Source organism: Thalia democratica, chromosome 6 (assembly GCF_965202585.1).
Source record: "Thalia democratica chromosome 6, ktThaDemo2.hap1.1, whole genome shotgun sequence".
NCBI classification, from domain to species: Eukaryota; Metazoa; Chordata; class Thaliacea; order Salpida; family Salpidae; genus Thalia; species Thalia democratica.
In genome coordinates, this window is record NC_139170.1 from 34,099,784 (window position 1) to 34,118,769 (window position 18,986).

Sequence of the window (18,986 nt, forward strand, 5' to 3'; positions counted from 1 at the left end):
GTTTGAGTTTTAATATATGTTAAATTTTAAGTCTTGCAGCTGATATAATTCAAATTTATATTATTGTGTACATTAAAGAATGAACAATCAGTGTTGCCAAAAAAGTTGAATCCCAAAAAAGCTTTGAATTTGTGAATTTACGGTTAAAAATTCTAGAAAAAAAACTTAAATTTGAGAATTTTTGAAAAACCTAGAATTTCAAACAATTTTTACATTTAAAGTAATAAAATTTCGATTTCACTCGAAAAAAATTACCAAATAAATGTTTTTTTATTGAAAAATATATTGTAGTAGCCTAACAGTATTTTTTAATATTGATAAATGTTTTAAGACAATTTTTTTAACTTTAATTAAACTTTATACTGAAAATAAAAGAAGGAATTGTACTTCTAAAAACTCCGTATTGGTACATTGCACCTTTACTTGAAAAATTTCACCGATTGTTGTGTTTTGCGTTGGAACTAAACCAAGAAATTCTACTAAAATGTCAAAGTTAGTAAAAACATCTCTAACAAAAATTCTCAGATAAGCAATAGTTTTTCTATCACTGATCTCATGTTAACAGTTTGATTAAAGTCATAATTTGATTTATGCGACTTTATAACCTTAATGCATTTCATAAACACGACTTCATGTTGTCATTGAAGAAATAAACAAAAGTTTTTCATTACCGCCAACATCAATTCTTTATAAAAGTTTTCAACTATAAACGATATCTCATTTTAGGTAAAAAATTTTGCTACTTTATTACTTGTCTTAACAATTTTTTCTGATTGTTCTGTAGTTACTGAAGATTATAATGTGCTTTGTCGGAAATGACTTTGGTGATTTTTTTTATCGTTTCTCGCAATAACTCCTAACTACCGCTTTTTTTATTCTTGTAGCTCGTCTTCTATTTTACAATTAATATTTTAAAATGCGATATTATGTTCAAAAACCTTAACTTCAAAATATCAGGTTTTTTTAATTAAACATCCTTTCTATATTGAGGGTAAATTAGGTAATGACCTCCCATAAAGGGGTTAAAAATGATAAAACGATTAAGAACTGCTTGTTTAGACAATGACTTCTTCTTTTAACAGCAATTGGTGAACTAAAAATAAGTCTTAAATTGCTTGGATTCAATATATACTATTTAATGAACCATAAGGCAAAAACGCTCAAAACGTTTAATCAAAGGACCTTGTGTAAAAAAGAACTTTTTGGTTATCGAGACACCCTATGCTTCTACAATTTCTTACGAGCTATTACACATAATTTTTTTATTATATAAATACTTAAACCTTTAGTCATAAAATAATCAATTGAACAACATGAAAAAAAAGAAAACTAAACGAAAATTAACTGAAAATTGTGATCAAAAATGTACTTAAAAACTTGTCTAACAACATAAGAACTAAAATAAATATACATAACTTTAAATTAACTTATAAAAGGAAATAAACAACACTAATATCAAATATGTTAATATGTGAATGATAAGTTGCAACTCCTTTAAAGAAGATATAAATGTTTGCGCTGAAATACTTTTACGTTAAATTTTATCAGTATTTTGTGCTAAAAGTGTAGCTTTTCTTTTTTATTGAATAATCTTACTTAAACAATAAAAACAACTTTACATTTGAATAGATAAATGAGCTACTGTATATTTATGAGAAGTTTTGAAGAAGTTAACTCTACCACATATAAACTTAACTTTCATAAATGAAAATATAAAGATAAGTACTGTAACATTTATGCACTTAATGATAAAAAAAAAACAAAATAATAATGAATAATAATAACATCAACAACAAATTTCCTTCTATTTTGAAATGTACTTTTTCATATTTTCAATACTTGTCCAAGTCTAAAATTCTAATAGTACAAAGCAAACAATAGTTGCAAACATTAAAAAAAAAGATTTTTTTTTGATCTCCTTAGAAAAAACGATTTTATAACATAAATTTGCTTGGAACAGTTATACAAATTTACTATGTAATAACTTAATTTTCTGTTAAACTATATACATCTCAAACTAAATTTTACATTGACATGATTAATAATTTATTTATGAAATAAATGTTAAATAAGTTAACAAAATGCGAATGTTTTATGTTTCATTACAAAATTAATGAACAGCATTAGACTAAAACTTGATATCTTTAAAATTGAGGTGCTTTTTTAGTAATTTATACATAGTTTTTATTATAATTATTCAATTTTAGTTGAACCGTCACAATGTATTTTTTTGTTTTAATCTTTAAAAATCTTACTTTGTTCTTTATTTCGTTCTGAGGAGATGCATAAGCATCGAAACTAAGTAAACGATTTGAAAATTAGTTGTTTTTTTATATTATAGATATAAAGTTTTTATTATAGATATTTCCACTATATAATAGATTTATATATACCCAGAAACATTTAAAAAACATTAAAAAAAACAATAAGCTAAAAGTGTTTTTTTTTTTGAGTCGTTCAATTTTTTTGCATAAGTTTTCTGTTATCTTTAAAATTAATTCTTATGCACACTAAGGTGCTTATAAATACGGTGACCTTTGAGTTTTTAGCTAATTGTTTTAGTGGTATTACCACAAAAAACTCGGTGTAAAATTTTAGATGACTTGAAGAAACTTCCATCTTCGGAAAACTTGATTTTCTAAAAACTAGCCAAATTCAAACTAAAAGGGACCAAAAAAATCAAACTTAGAGATTTTAGTTAGATTTTTTTAATATGGCAATTGTCACATAAACATTTGTGCCAAATTTAGGACGACTAAAAGAAAGTTTTATGGTGGCACTTCTTGATAAAAAAAATTATTTTATTTTTTTCTTATACTAGAATCTTCTATTAGATTTTGATCGTCAGCTGACGTTTTTGCTTTGAAGAGTGGCAAAGAAAACTTATGGTGTATGCTTTTTTCAATTTACAGTTTTTGTTTTAAACATATGTAAAACTTTAAGTCCTGTAGGTGATGTGAATTAAATTAATATATATGTTGATATATACATACATACAAGTTTTAAAAACGCAGAATAGCTTTAAAGGCAACTCATTTAAGTCTGAAAACTTTTTTTTTACGTATTTTATTAAACTCAGGCTTATTCACGCTAGGTTTTGTTCATTAACACTTACTTTCACTTGCCTAAAAAAAATGTAAGCCCTAATCCTGTTAAACTTGAATAAGAATTTAAACATATTATTCTACATTCAGGCTTTATTTTATAGAACAACGCTATACTTTACAATACCTTGCTTTGTAATAAAGTATACGAAATTAATTTTACTAAGAGTGAGAATATATGTATATACACAGTATCAATAGCCTGTTTTAGTGTTTATATTGTTTCTAAGGGTTAAATATAGCTCAAAAAAGTATTTTTATTTCTTATTTTACCTATGCTATAGTTACATACAGAAAAAACGAGCTTTTACAAAATAAACAAGTAAAATAGATGTTAAAATATAAGAAACAAGCTACTAATTTCTGTGGTTATAACTAATACAACTTTTAAAATTTATTGTTATTTATGTATTTTCTGTATTATTATGTAAAAACGATTTTTGTTCAGTTTAACTGTATAAAACATTTAGTATTTAATGAAAATAAAGGTTTTTAGTATTGTTAATACTATATACTTAGACATTCTAAGACTTGTATTAGTAATGTAAAATCAAGCTAGAAAATACTAGTTTAAAGTTTTTATTTAAAAATTAAGGCTTTTTTATTATTTTTACAAAAATGAAATCAGATGTCAATTTTCAACTGATTAGTTATTAGAAGTTTGAAATGAATCATGCCTTTGTTTTTCTTTAGTTAATATAGCATTAATGTATTGTCATAGGGTTGCCACCTAATATTAAATGTGTTAAGTTTTCAAAATAGCAAATAATTTATAAAAACTTATGTAATTTAGTCAAAGTAAGTTTTAGTTTAATAGATATGTAATTATTAAAAAAGCCTTATGTATATGGATAAAAGTCATTTTAATAAATATAGCTAAAAAAAGTAAGATCTTAAACAAAACAAAAGCAATGTTCTACTGTATGTTTCTAAAACTAAAACATAAAGATTAGTAAAAAGTGACAAAAACTGCCCGCGACGTTTTAAAACTTTAAATTTGGCCCGCGAGCACCAATAACTTGTTGACCCCTACTCTGTAGTAACACAAAATGGTACTTAAAATGATATTAGTAAAATTTACTGTCATTTCAACACTTTTACTGAATCCACTGCATTATTAACTATGTCTATATATATAAACTTAATACTAGACATTGTCATATGGAAAGATATGATCTTATTCTACACCATTATTTCAATAACTTATTTCAAGAATAAATTCCAAAAGTTATAACTTACAAATTATCAGCTATACCAAACAAAAAAAAATACATTAATTGGTTTATTGCAACAAACATCTAACACAAAAAATGTTATAAAATGTCTAGAAAACTTTTAAAAATATAAAAGTTTTAAAATAAAGTTATTGACAAAACTAAATTTACAAGAAAAGTGTCAATTACATCCAAACTAAGATAAGTTTTGGTAAAAACAAGTGGAAATTAAAATAAGCATTATTTTTACAGCTAAATAGAAATGTGTGATATATATTTTTCACTTCTTTTTACTGTTCACCCCATATTTTGCCTTAATATTGTTCACTTGCTGCTGCTTCTTTTCCACATCTTTCTTCTTGAATTTCTGTAAAAAACCATAAACTTTCTGTTTTGATTATAGAACAACAAAAAAAGGTGCCACTGAGTTTAGTAAAAGGACCTGAAGTACCTACAAGCCTTTAGTATCGCGTTATACACCACGGATACAATTTAATGTCTTGGCCGGTAAATTATAATCATTTTAAAGATCTTTTCAAGGTATATGTTTTTAAGTATAGTAAAATAATAAGTTTTTAGAAAATTTTTAGGAACTAGAAGAACAATATTATTTTTCTTTTTGCTGAATTTTCATTTAAACTTTTACTGAAACTTTACCAGCTTAAAAGTTATAAATCTTTTTTTTTTCAATCCATAACAAACAACTTTTATTTAATACAATAAAAAGTGACATGACAACTTTTTGAAAGGGACAATATCTAAAAAAATACAGAATGACAAAATAACAAAAATCTTAATAGCAAAAAACTTAAAACTATTTTTTTAAAGAGTATTATTCATAACTGGTAAAATAACCAAACTTTAGTAAGTTTATAAAATAAATTCGGCTATATCACTAGAATTAGTTTTAAAGAGAGAAATAAAAACATTTTAGAAGGTTTAATTAGTATATAATGGGAGAGAATAAAAAATCAAGAAAGTTTATGTTTAAAAAATTTTTAACAATAAATCTAAATTATTATAACTAAAAATGTCATGTACTTACAACAAACATATTATAAAAACAAATAAATAAGTATTAAATTAAACTTCAATACAAAACTTTATTATTAAAAAGTGACCATGATTGGTGAACGTACTTTTAGACAACTTAAATAAAATATTTAGGAGTTAGTAATAAATTAGAATAAACAAACTGAATCACTTTACTTAAACTTTTGTAAATAAAACAAACCCTTTTCGAGTTGTAGTATTGCACGACCAGGTATCTGTTACACACGTTGAACCCTGACAAATGATCACAAGCGTTCTTAGCATCGTAAATATCCTTATATATTATGTAGGCTGTTCCCTTGGTTGCTCCTCTGTTTTAAATTGTTTATTATTATTTTAAAATTTTAAAACTACAACTAAGTACAAATACATATGCTACAAACACAAAAATAAGTTTTTGAAAAATATGTAATATTTATAAATTTTTAATATTAAATATCAATAATAAAAATATCTGAACTTAGTCAATAAAAAAAAATCTTGATTAAAGTTTTTTTTTAATTTTTGTTTCAGCAACTTTATCAAGTGTCTTTAACATAAGCTAGCAAAAATAAAAAACTTAAACTCTGTACTGTATAAAATATTTTATTAAGTTAATGGTCTGTAAAACAACTTTATTAAACTGTAATTTCTTTAAATTAAAATAAAAGTAAAATTATAAAGAAAAAAAATGTTAAAAGTCAATAGTATACAAATCAGTAGAAGTGTTTTTATAAAAAAAAGTTAAACATGTGTGTTTCAATAAAAATAAGTTTTAGTACAAGCATACAAATACAAGCATAAGAATTTTAGTCTTTTATCAAACTTAAAAAGCAAGCAAAAAATAGTTAAACGTTAGTAATTTGAACGCAACTAACGTTCTGATCTGTCTGATTGCTCCATATTTACCAAATATATCGTACATATCTTCAGCTGTTATTTTGTATGGCAAGTTTCTCACGTACAACATTCTGTAGACCTCAGGTGGTAATCTTACCTGTAGAAAAAAAATAAATAAATATCAGATTAAGAAATAATTTTACACCAAAAATACTCCTATTTAAAATAATATTATTTGATTTAACACCACAAAAGTTAAGAAGTCTACAAACTAATAAAAATATAGTTTTCAAAAATGACCACAGTAAAATAGTTACTTACAGGAAACAATTAGCTTTTACTAGTTATTTTTTAGTAAGTTTAAAAAGATAATAAGCGTTTAAAATACAATAATTACTTGTTATCTACAAAATCAGATTTATCTTAGTGAGCAAAAATTGATAAAAATATTTAATCGTGAGGTACAAACTTAAAGGGTGTTAACTAAAATTACATTCAACGTAAAGCTTTAGTAATTATCAAAATATTTTAAACATTTTTTAACTATAAAACAAAAAAACTAAAAATACAGATAAATAAGTACTAAAAGTACAATGGTAGTCAAAAATCATACTAAACTTTGTTCAAAAAACTAAATTCAAATTTTAAATACCAGACTTTGGTTATTTACTTTTACCCTAATTAATTTATTTTAATTGTAATGTTTAAAAAGTCACAAAAAAAAACTTACATTAGCTTTTTTCATTGCTGCCATCGCCATCTTGAATGTTTTTTTTACTAAGTTTTTATAAAAATTCTGAAAAAATTTAAATTTCAAATTCTAGGTAAATTCTAAACTGATTTTTACAATGTTGACAAGCAACTTGAAAACAATTTCGTATCAAAAATTTGAGCTGTAAAAATAAAAAATATTTGTTATGATCTATTAAATTAAAATTCAAGAGGGTAGCTTTGTTTTTTTCAAGCAAGTTGACCTTTTCTTTTATCAACACTTAAACAAAACTCAAAATAATTTTCCTATACATAACTAAAAAGTCTTTAACTAGACAAAAAACACTCAAACACAAACGATGAGCAAAAATATCAGCAAAGCAGGTTATCAATTGTTTTATTCAACAACTAACTTGCCACTCTTTAAGCCAAAAAATACACTGAGTGACCTTTAACTAGGGATGGCCAACGTACGGCCCGTGGAGTGAAAATGACCGACCCAAGTATTTTTTTAATTTTTAACGGAATCCGGTTTTCGGACAAAAGTGACCGGCCCGCTATGCATTTAAAAAAATTTTTATAAAGTCCAGCCTGACAATGTAAAAGTCACAAAATTTTCACAAAACCTCTTTTTCATAATTTTCACACAACGAAAATGTAAGACTTTGACTCTGAAACATGGGTAGGAAGTTGCTTGCGGGGAGCTTTTCCTCCCGTTGATTTGCGGGCGGTTTGTTTCGTGTGGGCCATTCTTGTTGGGAACGTGTCTAAATTGCACAAAGATAATATTGCACGATAGCACAAAATTGAACGAAGCCAAGTTTGCACGAGGGAATATAATTCCACGAATACGATTTTTCACCAAGAGTCATTTTTGCACGTGAGTAAAAAAAAAATACAGACAAAAAATAAAAAATAAAGAAAAAAAATTGATATAGATAAGAAAAAAAAGTTACGCACCGAGGGTAAGGGGTAACAGTAATAGTAAGATAAAAAAAAAAAAACTTACAAAAAAATAAATAAAACTATTTTAATAATAATAACTAAAAAAAATAAAGCAACCGACCGAGGGTAAGGGTTAAGGGTAACACTGATAGTAAAAAAAAGATAAAAAATATTTAGATTAAATTAGAACAAATGTATATATATAATAACTTACCGACCGAGGGTAAGAGGTTAGTGATTAAAAAAATAATAATTATTATTAAAAAAAAAAAAGTTTTAAATTAACCCTTTCAAAATTGTCTGCTCGTGCAAAAGTATCTTCGTGCAATTTTGTACACTCGTGCAATTTTTTCCCCTCGTGAAATTTAGACAGCTACCTATTCTTGCGACTGATGTAAATTTACTTAAAACTGTTACTTATATACTGTAAATGCGTTACGGACGTAGACGAATTATGACCATTTTTGGACTTTTTCAATTCAAAATTCACAACTTTAGTTAATAAGTTTTCAACAAAGGCTGAAAAAAATTGGAGTTAGTTATTAAACATATATGATTTATAGTCTTTTTTTTGTGTTTGTCTAAATAAAATGTCCGTTATATTTTATAAAAACCATTTTTAATGAATTAAAAAAAAAATTGCTTTATATTATTCAGTTTTATTTAATTTGTTACTAAAGTTTAACTGTTTTTTAAATAAGTTAGTATAAAAATTTAAATAAACATATAACTTTCGTTGCTTTTAGTAGATTTTTAGAGAACTTCATGAATTAATGAACTAGCCAAAGTTTGCCAACTTCAAAAAGATGACCATGACACTAGTTGTCCTGTTTGTGACTTGATGCATTTGCAAACAAACATTTTGAACATAAACATCAACAAGGATAAGCTTATTTCAAAACTAATCGTATTCCTGTGCACTTGCAGAGTTTTTCAAATCATGATGCAACTAGATTTAAATAACTCTAATAACCACAAGTGCTTCACCATTTTTTTTTTTTTGATTGTTATGGTAAAACTGTTTGTTTTATTAGAATTATCTGTTGTTTTGTTTCTATTATACGGAAAAAACTATGTATTAAATATTTAAAAGTTTGTTTAAATTAAAAGGTAGCAGTTCATAATTGTAATGTTAGTTAACTGTTGAATTAAATATTAATAATGTGAATTCCAGCCAAGAGCTGCCAAAACTAGATAACTCCAGAGACTTAATAATTTTATAATATTTTGGCTTACGATATAGTATTTTTAAGTAACTAAATTATTCTATTTATAAGAATAACTAGTATTAATTCGGTCTAGAGTTACAATAAAAATAAAATTATGAATACTTAATAAATATTAACATAAAATTCTATACTTCAGAAAGTTATTAATTAATATATAGATTAAAAACTCTAAAATACACGAACCGTTAGCATATAGCCGGATCTAAATATTTTATTAAATTAGCTTCCAGTCCGATTCAGATCTTTATCTAAAACTAGTACTTACCCAGATCTGCATAACATTTTTAAATTATGATACGGATCAAAACAAAGATCCAGCTGGATCCTGTAGATCACTAACTCGAAATGCTCCGGCTCGCAAATTACTAATTTTTTCAGGATCCGACCGGTCGGTTATTTACGTTGCCCACCCCTACCTTAAACTGTCCGGAGTCATCTTTAACTTTTTTAAATCATTTGAGAAAATTTTGAAAAATTTACGAAAACAACTAAAATTAGGTTCTTTAACAAAAAAAGTTTCTTAAAAACTGGTTATAAAACAACTAAAAAAGATACTTAATCAGCTAAAACTAATTTAAAAACATAAAAATCTGGCCTGAGGTACTCAGAAGTCTCAAAATTTTCCTGAGCTTTTAATAGAAAATTAAACTGGCCTGAGTCATCCGGATTCCAGAGTGCTTAAATATATACTTATTTATCTGAGTCATCCTTGAAAATTTCATAAATTTCAATAAATCCTGATGGTGTTGCAAACATGTTTTTAAGTTTAACTGCTAAAAATCAGGTCTTCAGGTTGATATTCAAAAAAATAATGATCTAAAACACCTTACAATAATAGATAGGTGTTTGATTAGTAGTAATTAGCAACCGAGGCGTGTTTTGACTAGCTTCCTGTCTCCTAATCGACCCTTGAAAAGATTTGAATAAACGTTATACAGTAGCAATTGATATTATTCTTTATTGAACGACAAAATAAAAAGCGTTCAACATATTTTGTCATAGAACCTGGTGGACAAAAAAACCTTTCGGTTATCAAGTCGAACACCACAGAAACCTTTTAACGTCTTGTCCAGGACTTATAATGTCCAGGACTGATAATTGTTTTCTTTTAAAATATTTTACTAAAAATACACTCTTATTTCTTGATCCTTTGATAACTTTTGTTGTATTCGAACGTCAAAAATAGACGCTCAAAACATTTGGTCCAAGGACTTGGTGCACAAAGAACCTTCCTAATATTGACAAATTTTTGCAAAAAAAAATTACAAACTCTATAAAACTTTATACTTACAGAACTTGCACAATTCGAAAAAGGAAACTTTTCGTTTAAAAGTAACTTATCACAAAGTTAGCCAATCAAAAGTGTTAAAAAACTATTTTTTATTGATTTTACAACTTGAAGGGTCTAGTTTTAACTTCAGAAATTTTTGAGAAAATATTATATTGTTTTTTAAACATTAAAAAATCATAGTTTTACAATTTGTTCTTTTTTATCAAGTTTTTACGTCGCTACTAATTAGTTTTCAAAAAAAGATATTTTTAGTTTAATTTTTTTTAGATAATTTGTTTTAATAGGAACTGTTTCACAAGTAGTTAATTAATATATCATTGAATATGTTTTTCTGTTATTAAGACTAGTTAATTTATATCTAAGTTATTTATACACCGTAACTATTTTCTTCTGTATAAAATATTTCGTCATTCATGTAATCTTCACAATGTTAGACAAAATTTTCATACTGTCAATAAGTTAAGGACTTAGGTTTATACTGATATTATTTAACTAAAAATTTAAAAAAATGAACTATTTTGCATTCTGTTTTACTGGTATTTCCAAGTTGTTTGAACATTTTTTATGTACCTGAGTAAATTTAGACAGTTATTAAAAATAAAGATATGTAATTTTCTTAAATGTATTATTAAAAGCTACAATACAAAATAATCTATTACCGAACAAGAAAATTGTACAACCCCACAAAAGTCTCTTAAAAAAAGTCTAGACACTTTAGTATTGATGAATAATAGTAAGTGTTTTTAAGTACTGAGAAAAAACTTTATTTAAATTAAGCCTTTGCAAAATATCAAACAAATACCTAAATAAATTTTTCTAATTAAAATAAAAACATCCAGTTGTGGATCCACTGTACTAGTAAACTAGTTATCAGCTTGCAAATCTAATAAAAAAAAACTTAACAAACTGTTTATTATATACTAAATAGTGTATATTGCAGGGAATAATTTTCATTAAAAGTGAGGATTTCATGAATATTGGATTGCCGACAATCTATATTTTTTTTCTTTTTCAACAAGTAGATATATTTTATTAAGCTTTAATCTTCATTTAGCCATACCTAAATAAGTTTTAAATCGATATGAATTGTTTCTGCAGGCCTAATTAATCAGATTTTATTAGAACAAAAGAAATACTACAAGAGATAATTTACAATAACTCAAAATAAAAAGAAAATATAAATTTCAGAGTCTAAAAAGGTGCCATCTTTGAGTTTTCTTAATATATACTTTATTTTATTTTTCTCTTTAAGTTCTTATCTTAAAAGTATACTTGAACAAGTGATATAAACTGAGAATTTAAGCCTGTTAGAAAACAAAAATTGGGCAATAAGACCTTCTTTGTCTAATATTGTTTCCCAATTATTTATACTCAAAATCTAATAAAAATATCAACCTATTACGTTTAACTGTAATATTATTTGTTATATATTATTGTATTAAAAACTTTTGAGCTTGTGTATGAATATTTTAAATAAATTTTATTTAAAAAAAGATCTAAATTATAATTACTATTTTATCAGCTATTCCACACAGACACAAAACATAAAAAGTGACAAAAATTGGTTTATTTTGAAACACATCTAGAAAAAAATTGTTATAAAACATTTTGTGAACTTTTAAGTTTAAAACTTTTAAAAAGTTAAAAGCTTAAAACTTTTAAAGTGATCATTAACTAAACAAAATTTACAACAAAAGTGTCAATTACAATCTAAACTAAAAGCTGTTTTATGAAAACAATTGGAAATTCAAATAAGCATTATTTTTACAACTAAATGGAAATGTATGGAATATATTTTTCACTTCTTATCACTGTTCACACCATACTTCGCCTTAATATTGTTCACTTGCTGCTGTTTCTTTTCCACGTCTTTCTTTTTAAATTGCTGTAGAAAACGACAAATTTTAAAATTAATATTGAAAATATGATCTATTAAGTACAGTAAAAACATTTTTCAAGATACAATCAATCATCAAAAAACACTATTAGTTTTTAATTTGACATTATGCTAAAAGAAAAATGTTTAAAAAATAAATAAATTGTAATTTTGACGACATTTTTTATTAAATACATTGAACCTGTGGTCATAAAGATTTTCATAGAAAACACTTTACTGTGCATAGAAAAAAAATGATTGATATTTTTCAAACTAAAACATAGTAACTGCAACATAAACAACAAGTATGAAAATATTATCTATTACAATGATTAAAATAGATGTGTTTTTCAATAAAAACTTAATTAAGTCTTCCAAGTACATAATTTAAATTTCGGATTTTATTAAGGATGAAGACTGTATATAAACAAAACTAACGAGTTTTAAATATAACTGAACCCAATTGTATACTATACTAAAGAATTAACTTTAATTCAACTTGAGTTGTTAATTTTTAATTCAATAGATTAACGCAAAAAAAATTTTACTTGCGATAAAAACTACGACATTTCTAATTATGATGAAAATTTTAAAGGATCATATCTCAAAAACTAAAAATGTACCACAGGGATCAATTAGTAAAGATTAAATAACTTAAGAAGTATTTATTAAAAATGATGACTAATATTTGCTAAAAGTTGCCAAATTTTGGTTTCTATAAAGTTTTTGGGTATATACAGGGTTGCAAACTTTTTTTTGCAAATGTTCTCCAGGTTTTTTAAATTATAAGTTTAAGGTTTGTTTTTAGTTTAAAACTAAGTTTAAGGTAAATACTGTATTAATTAGCATAAGGACATTAAAAAGATATCTCAAACCTTCTTTAAATGTGCTTTTTAATTTAAAAAAAAATTTAATGATGACACAAAAATTTATCTATACAATAATTTTTTTGTGTCAAATCGAAATTTTACTATTTAACATGTAAAAGTTGTTTAAAATTGAAGTTTTTTAATGATTTATCTTTGAAATTGCAAAATTTTTTCAAAAATGTTCAAGTTCAGGGTTTTTCTAGTTTTTTTTTATCCTAAATTGTAAAATTCCAGGTTTTCCAGGTTTTTGGCAGCCTTGTAAATATCAACAAACTGTTCAAAACTTAAAAAAAATTTAAATACCAGAAGGTCCAAATTGTTTATGATTAATTAGTAAAAAATTGAGATTTAGTCCAGATAATAAATTATAACTTAAAATTATCAGAATTTAAAATAATTTGCAAACACATTAAAAAAACCAATTAGATTTTTTACAATTTAATAAGTAAATTTTATCAAAAAATAGTGGTATTAAACCGTAAAAGTTGCTCGACTTAACACAAGTCGAGACGAACTTATTTACAAATTTAGATCGACGCTTTGAAACTCATAATTACCACTTAAAACAAACTCAATGATTAATATAAAAACAAACCCTGTTCGGATTGTAGTACAGCACTACGAGGTATCTGTTGCACACGTTGAACCCTGACAAATGGTCGCAAGCGTTCTTGGCATCGTAAATGTCCTCGTACACTATGTAGGCTGTTCCCTTGGTATCAGATGTTGTTCCGCTGTAATAATTTATTCATGCTGAATGTAATAGAAAAGTACAAACACACATACTATAAGACTTTTTCTGGAAAACGATGTGATACTCATGTATTTTTAATGAAAAAATATTGATGACAGAGTTCTGAACTTATTCGATAAGAAAAGAATCGTAATTTAAGGTATATAAAAAATTACTTTTTCGCTACTACCTTTTGAGCTTGTAGTGTTTTTTTAACGATTAGAAAACTCAAAGATATTATTAAATAGTATAACCAATAATTCATTTACAATATGATCAAAAAACAATTCACAAAAACAATACTTTTAATTATCTTTTTGAATGTTTTTTTTATATTTATAAAATATGTATGATCACTCTTAAGAACACAAACAGCTTTTATTTTATTATACATACAGGGTGGCCACTTATTTTAAAAAAAATTATTCAGGTTTTTAAAAGTACACGTTTTTAAGTTTAAGTTTAGTATAAAAAAGTTTAAGGTAGAAAATATGTTAAATAGTATAAATACATTGAAAAGATACTGTAAAAATACGTGTTTTTTAATCTTTATGATAGATAATATGTGTAAAATCAAAACTTAACTTAACATGTAAAAAACTTTTTTAATTAGAGATTTTTTAGTGATTTATGTTCAAAATTCCAGGTTTTTCCAAGCTTTTTTAGCCTAAAATGTCAAAATCCAGGTTTTTCAGGGTTCCAGGTTTAGTGGCTAGTCTGTACTTTAAAGTAAGAAGTCTGTAAGACTTTAAAAAATTACAATTAATGTCTTAATGAATTTTTTACTATATGTAACCTTCTTTAAATTTAAAAAATCAGTTTTACAGTTTTTCAGAAAAGCTATATTTGTTTAAAAGTGAATATTTTTGCAAGCAATTAAATTATTTAATTGACACTGTTTCAATGCCAAAAAATATATACAGCTTCACAAAGTCTGTCAAGTTTAATGCACAACAGGAAAAAGGATGCAAAAATTTTGTGCAATACGCATTCATGATTATACATATTTACGACAAACATATATTTCAAAGTACAAAAAAAAAATTAAAAAAAAATACTTAGTTTTAAAATCTTAAATGTATAATAAAGTTAGAATCAAAATCATGATTTTATTATTGTAGATCTACTTAAGATGTAAATTACTATAAATGAAAGTATTAATAATTAGTTCATAAAGTTAAAACATGCACAAAAAAGTTAAAAATTACAACAAAATTATTTAATTTCTGAAGTATGCAAATTTTCTACTAAAAGTATTAACAAATTTTTTTTTGTCTTAATATAGAAACTTATATTTTTTATATACTTACAAAAAGATTTATAATCCATCAATATATTAAACTTATAGATTTTAATGGTAAAAGCTAATTAAATATGAATTAAAGTTGTTGTATTCTTTGTACAAAAACCACAATATAAAAGTTAAAAATATATACTAATTATAAAAACTACAATGATACTCAAATACATTGATTATCTTAAATTCTTTAGTGTCTTTGACATATAAAAATTTAAACAAAAACTTAAACTTCGTACGATATATAGTATTAATTTAATGGTCTGTAAAACAACTTTACGAAATTCTTTTTTCTAAATAAAAAAAGTTTTAGTACAATTAACAAGTAATAAAAATATTGATAAATCAATAATATACAAGTCAGTACAAGTATGCTTATAAAATAAAAAAATTAAAATGATATTTTTAAACTATATTACATAATTTACAATACAATCATTATAATTACAACATAAATGTTTTATAACAACTAAAAAGTGACAAACATCAACTTAATAAAAAGTTAAACTTTAGTAATTTGAAAGTAACTAACGTTCTGATCTGTCTGATTGCTCCATATTTACCAAATATATCGTACATATCTTCAGCTGTTATTTTGTATGGCAAGTTTCTCACGTACAAAATTCTGTTGACCTCAGGTGGTAGCCTTACCTGAATAAAAACAAATAAATTATTTGTTAATTAGAAATTATTTGGAATCCCAAATACACATTATCAAAAATAATTTCAATAAACTGTAATTGAAAAACAGTTATAATACAATAAAGATGGTTTTGTAAAAAAAAAACTAAATGTTTTCTTAAAATCAACTAACTTTTATAACTAATATTATAATGTTATCAAGAATTGAACAAAAGTAATTAAGTTTACAAGCAATAACATGAGTTTTTATAAAAATACCAAAATGAAAGAGTTACTTAAAGAAAATATTTGGCTATTATAGTTTTTTAATCAAGTTAAATGAAAATAAATATAATGAGTATTTGTTACTTACAAAATTAGATTTAGCTAAGTGAGCAAAACTTGTTAAAAACTATTAAATCATTATTTGTTAACTTTGGGTGTTTCTGTTTACTAACTTTGAAATAAAACTTAAATAATCACTTAATTTGTAAAACTAAAATATAAACATAAAAAAATTCTTAGAGTACATAACAATTCAATATACATTCATAACTTTGCTCAAAAACCTAAACTCAAAGTTTAATTACCAGATTTTGGTTATTTACATCAAGCTTACTTAATTAGCAAAAATTGGAATTTTTTATAAGTTATATTCACAAATAAAACTTACATTAGCTTTTTTCATTGCTGCCATCGCCATCTTGAATGTTTTTGTTGTTTACTAAATTTATATAAAAAATCTGAAAAAATATATTATATATCCTGATCTTTGAAAATTATCCATTACATACCTAAAACACCAAAACTTTTTTATTGCTAATTTTTAAATAAATGTTTAGTTAATTAAAACTATGTCTCCTTTTTTTTACTTTTTGAGCTAGAAACATCAAAATAAATAATACTTTGTGCATTTAAAATATATATCAAACATCAAACTTTTAAATGTTGAAAAGTAAAGTTATTATTACTAAAAAGTTAAAATATGCTTTTTTTTTTGGTTGTTTGATAGAAAATTATTTAAGAATTTATAAGTTTTTTGAAACATTTCTGGACTTATCAAGTAACATATTTTAAAGCGATTACTCTGCAATTGTAAGAGAAGACAGATTATTAGTGATTATGTTTTAGTTTGTGTTTTTGAGATTCCTGGGGGGATGCCCTGGATACGTGGTTTAGTGCTGATGTTAAACCGCGGTGAAGGGTTTCTGATAGGTAGCTTAGCTAAATCTAGGCTTGAAAGGTTTATAATTATGGTCTATGTTTTAGATTTAGCTTTCAATTCAATATATTTTCAAACACTTAAACAAACTCAAAACAAGCAAGCAGTGTTAAATAACAAATTTTTATAATTAAACAGCTATAAAAATCAGTACAAATTAATACAGACCGGAAGAAAATTTGCAATAAATCAAATACAAAATTTAGCAGTACAACTACTTAAATTAATACAAACCATAATTAATTTGATATAACAGCAGTTTAATCTTATTTTACTCCAAACTGGAAACAAACTACTCAAAACCAATTATCCAAACTTGTGGACAAATAAACAGTAAGCTTGACTGAAAATCAGTAATCAATGAATAGCTTCAACTGAATTTGTATTAAAAACAACCCTTTTTGTACTTAATTTACAATGACTTGCAATTAGTATATTTGTTGCTTAGTACATTCAGTTTCATATTGATGTTCATAAAAGATTCATATTATCAAGGAAGCATTGCTAATGCATTACATGTTAATTACTATGAATATACTAGAATAAATGTGTTTCTAAAACAGGGATTCCCAAACTTTTTTTCATAAGGACCCCTTAAAAGAAAATAAAATAGCTATGGCAACCTCTGACAAGATTACTCTAAAAATACCATAAAAAAAGCCTAAGGTCTTTTTTTTTGCTATTCATCATCAACTAAATAGCTAAAGTAAGTTTCAAATTAGGGCCTTGTGGCCCCCCTTTTACAGCTTATGGTCAGTTAAATTTCCTAGAATGTTTAAATAATATCTACTATAAGTTTCAAAACTACCATTAAAAGTGCCAAAACCTTTCTTTTTTTGCTCTTCATCATCAACTCAAGTTAATCTAGTGTAAGTTTAAAATTATGACTTCATTGCCTCCTAAACTTCTGTAATGGCCCCCAAGGGGAAACTTTGGGAAACCCTGTTCTATGTTAATTATTCTTAAAATTTTATTATAGATTTTTATTGTAGATAAACATTTATCACTTATCTTTTCAATATTTCTTAATAATATACATCAAAATCATTTAAAACTGTAGGTATTTGCATGTTTTTTACTAAAAATTCTAGGTTTTTATTAAAATTGAAGCTCTATATTTTTACAGTGAAAATGGTCTTACTGCTAATAAACAAACAGGGCTTCAGGATAGAATTGCCATTCTTTGAGGAAAAAAATATCAACTGAGTTTTAAAATACTAGGAAGAGTTACATCAAACTTGCATGTAAAGACTAAATTTAAAACAAAAAAATGTAAAAACTAAAACCATTTACATTATATCTTTAATAAAAGTCTTAAACCTTTAATAAATAAAAATTTTAACAAAACAAAGTCACCATTGTTTTAGTCATAAATACTGTCCCGAGTGACCTTAAAATGTCCTGAGTTGTCCTGAGTTTTTTAATCCTTTACAACTTTTTTTAATAAACAAAGTAATTTTTAATAATTAATAAACATCTAGTTCTTTAACAGAATTGGTAATAACAGAACAAAATATTTAAACTAAACCAATTATATATCATTTAAAAATCTGTACTGAGATAAAATGGATATAATACTATCCTGAGTCAGTCTGTGTTAAAAAAATTGAAATACTCTGAGTTATCCTGAGTCATCCTGATATTTCAAAAATTTTCTTATTATTCTAGTCATCCTGATTGTCATGAGTTTGTGTGAGGCAACCTTGACAAGAGCACATAATACCTATAAAGTATATGAAAAAAAAATGAAATAAAAAAACTATAGTAACAAAAGCTTGAGTTATGAAAAAAATTAGTTGTGAAGTGCAAAGTAAAATTATTAAAAAAAATATTGTTGGGCTTGAACATTTACAGCTGTTACCTTTAGCTCTCTTGCCTGCAACTGATTTCATACAATGCATCCAGCTTTTATATACATTTTTGATTCCATAATATTTCTGATGAATTAGGATAAAATAGTATTAATTTTTATCAGTAATTATAACTAGTTTTAAATTATCTA

The 18,986-nt window shown here is 24.7% G+C and overlaps 2 protein-coding genes across 2 annotated transcripts; both read right to left on the reverse strand.

Moving 5' to 3' along the window:
• Window positions 1-4,598: 4,598 nt before the first annotated feature.
• LOC145837817 (splicing factor 3B subunit 6-like) lies at window positions 4,599-6,950 on the reverse strand. The gene is made up of 4 exons (XM_082945268.1): window positions 6,921-6,950; window positions 6,229-6,347; window positions 5,553-5,682; window positions 4,599-4,685 (listed from the first exon to the last, which is right to left on the reverse strand). Exons 1-4 carry the CDS (start codon window positions 6,948-6,950, stop codon window positions 4,599-4,601), a joined length of 366 nt encoding a protein of 121 aa, XP_082801394.1.
• A 4,974-nt stretch (window positions 6,951-11,924) lies between these two features.
• On the reverse strand, window positions 11,925-16,511 carry LOC145837774 (splicing factor 3B subunit 6-like). The gene is made up of 4 exons (XM_082945218.1): window positions 16,436-16,511; window positions 15,674-15,792; window positions 13,707-13,845; window positions 11,925-12,251 (listed from the first exon to the last, which is right to left on the reverse strand). Exons 1-4 carry the CDS (start codon window positions 16,463-16,465, stop codon window positions 12,165-12,167), a joined length of 375 nt encoding a protein of 124 aa, XP_082801344.1. The 5' UTR covers window positions 16,466-16,511; the 3' UTR covers window positions 11,925-12,164.
• Between the last annotated feature and the right edge of the window lie 2,475 nt (window positions 16,512-18,986).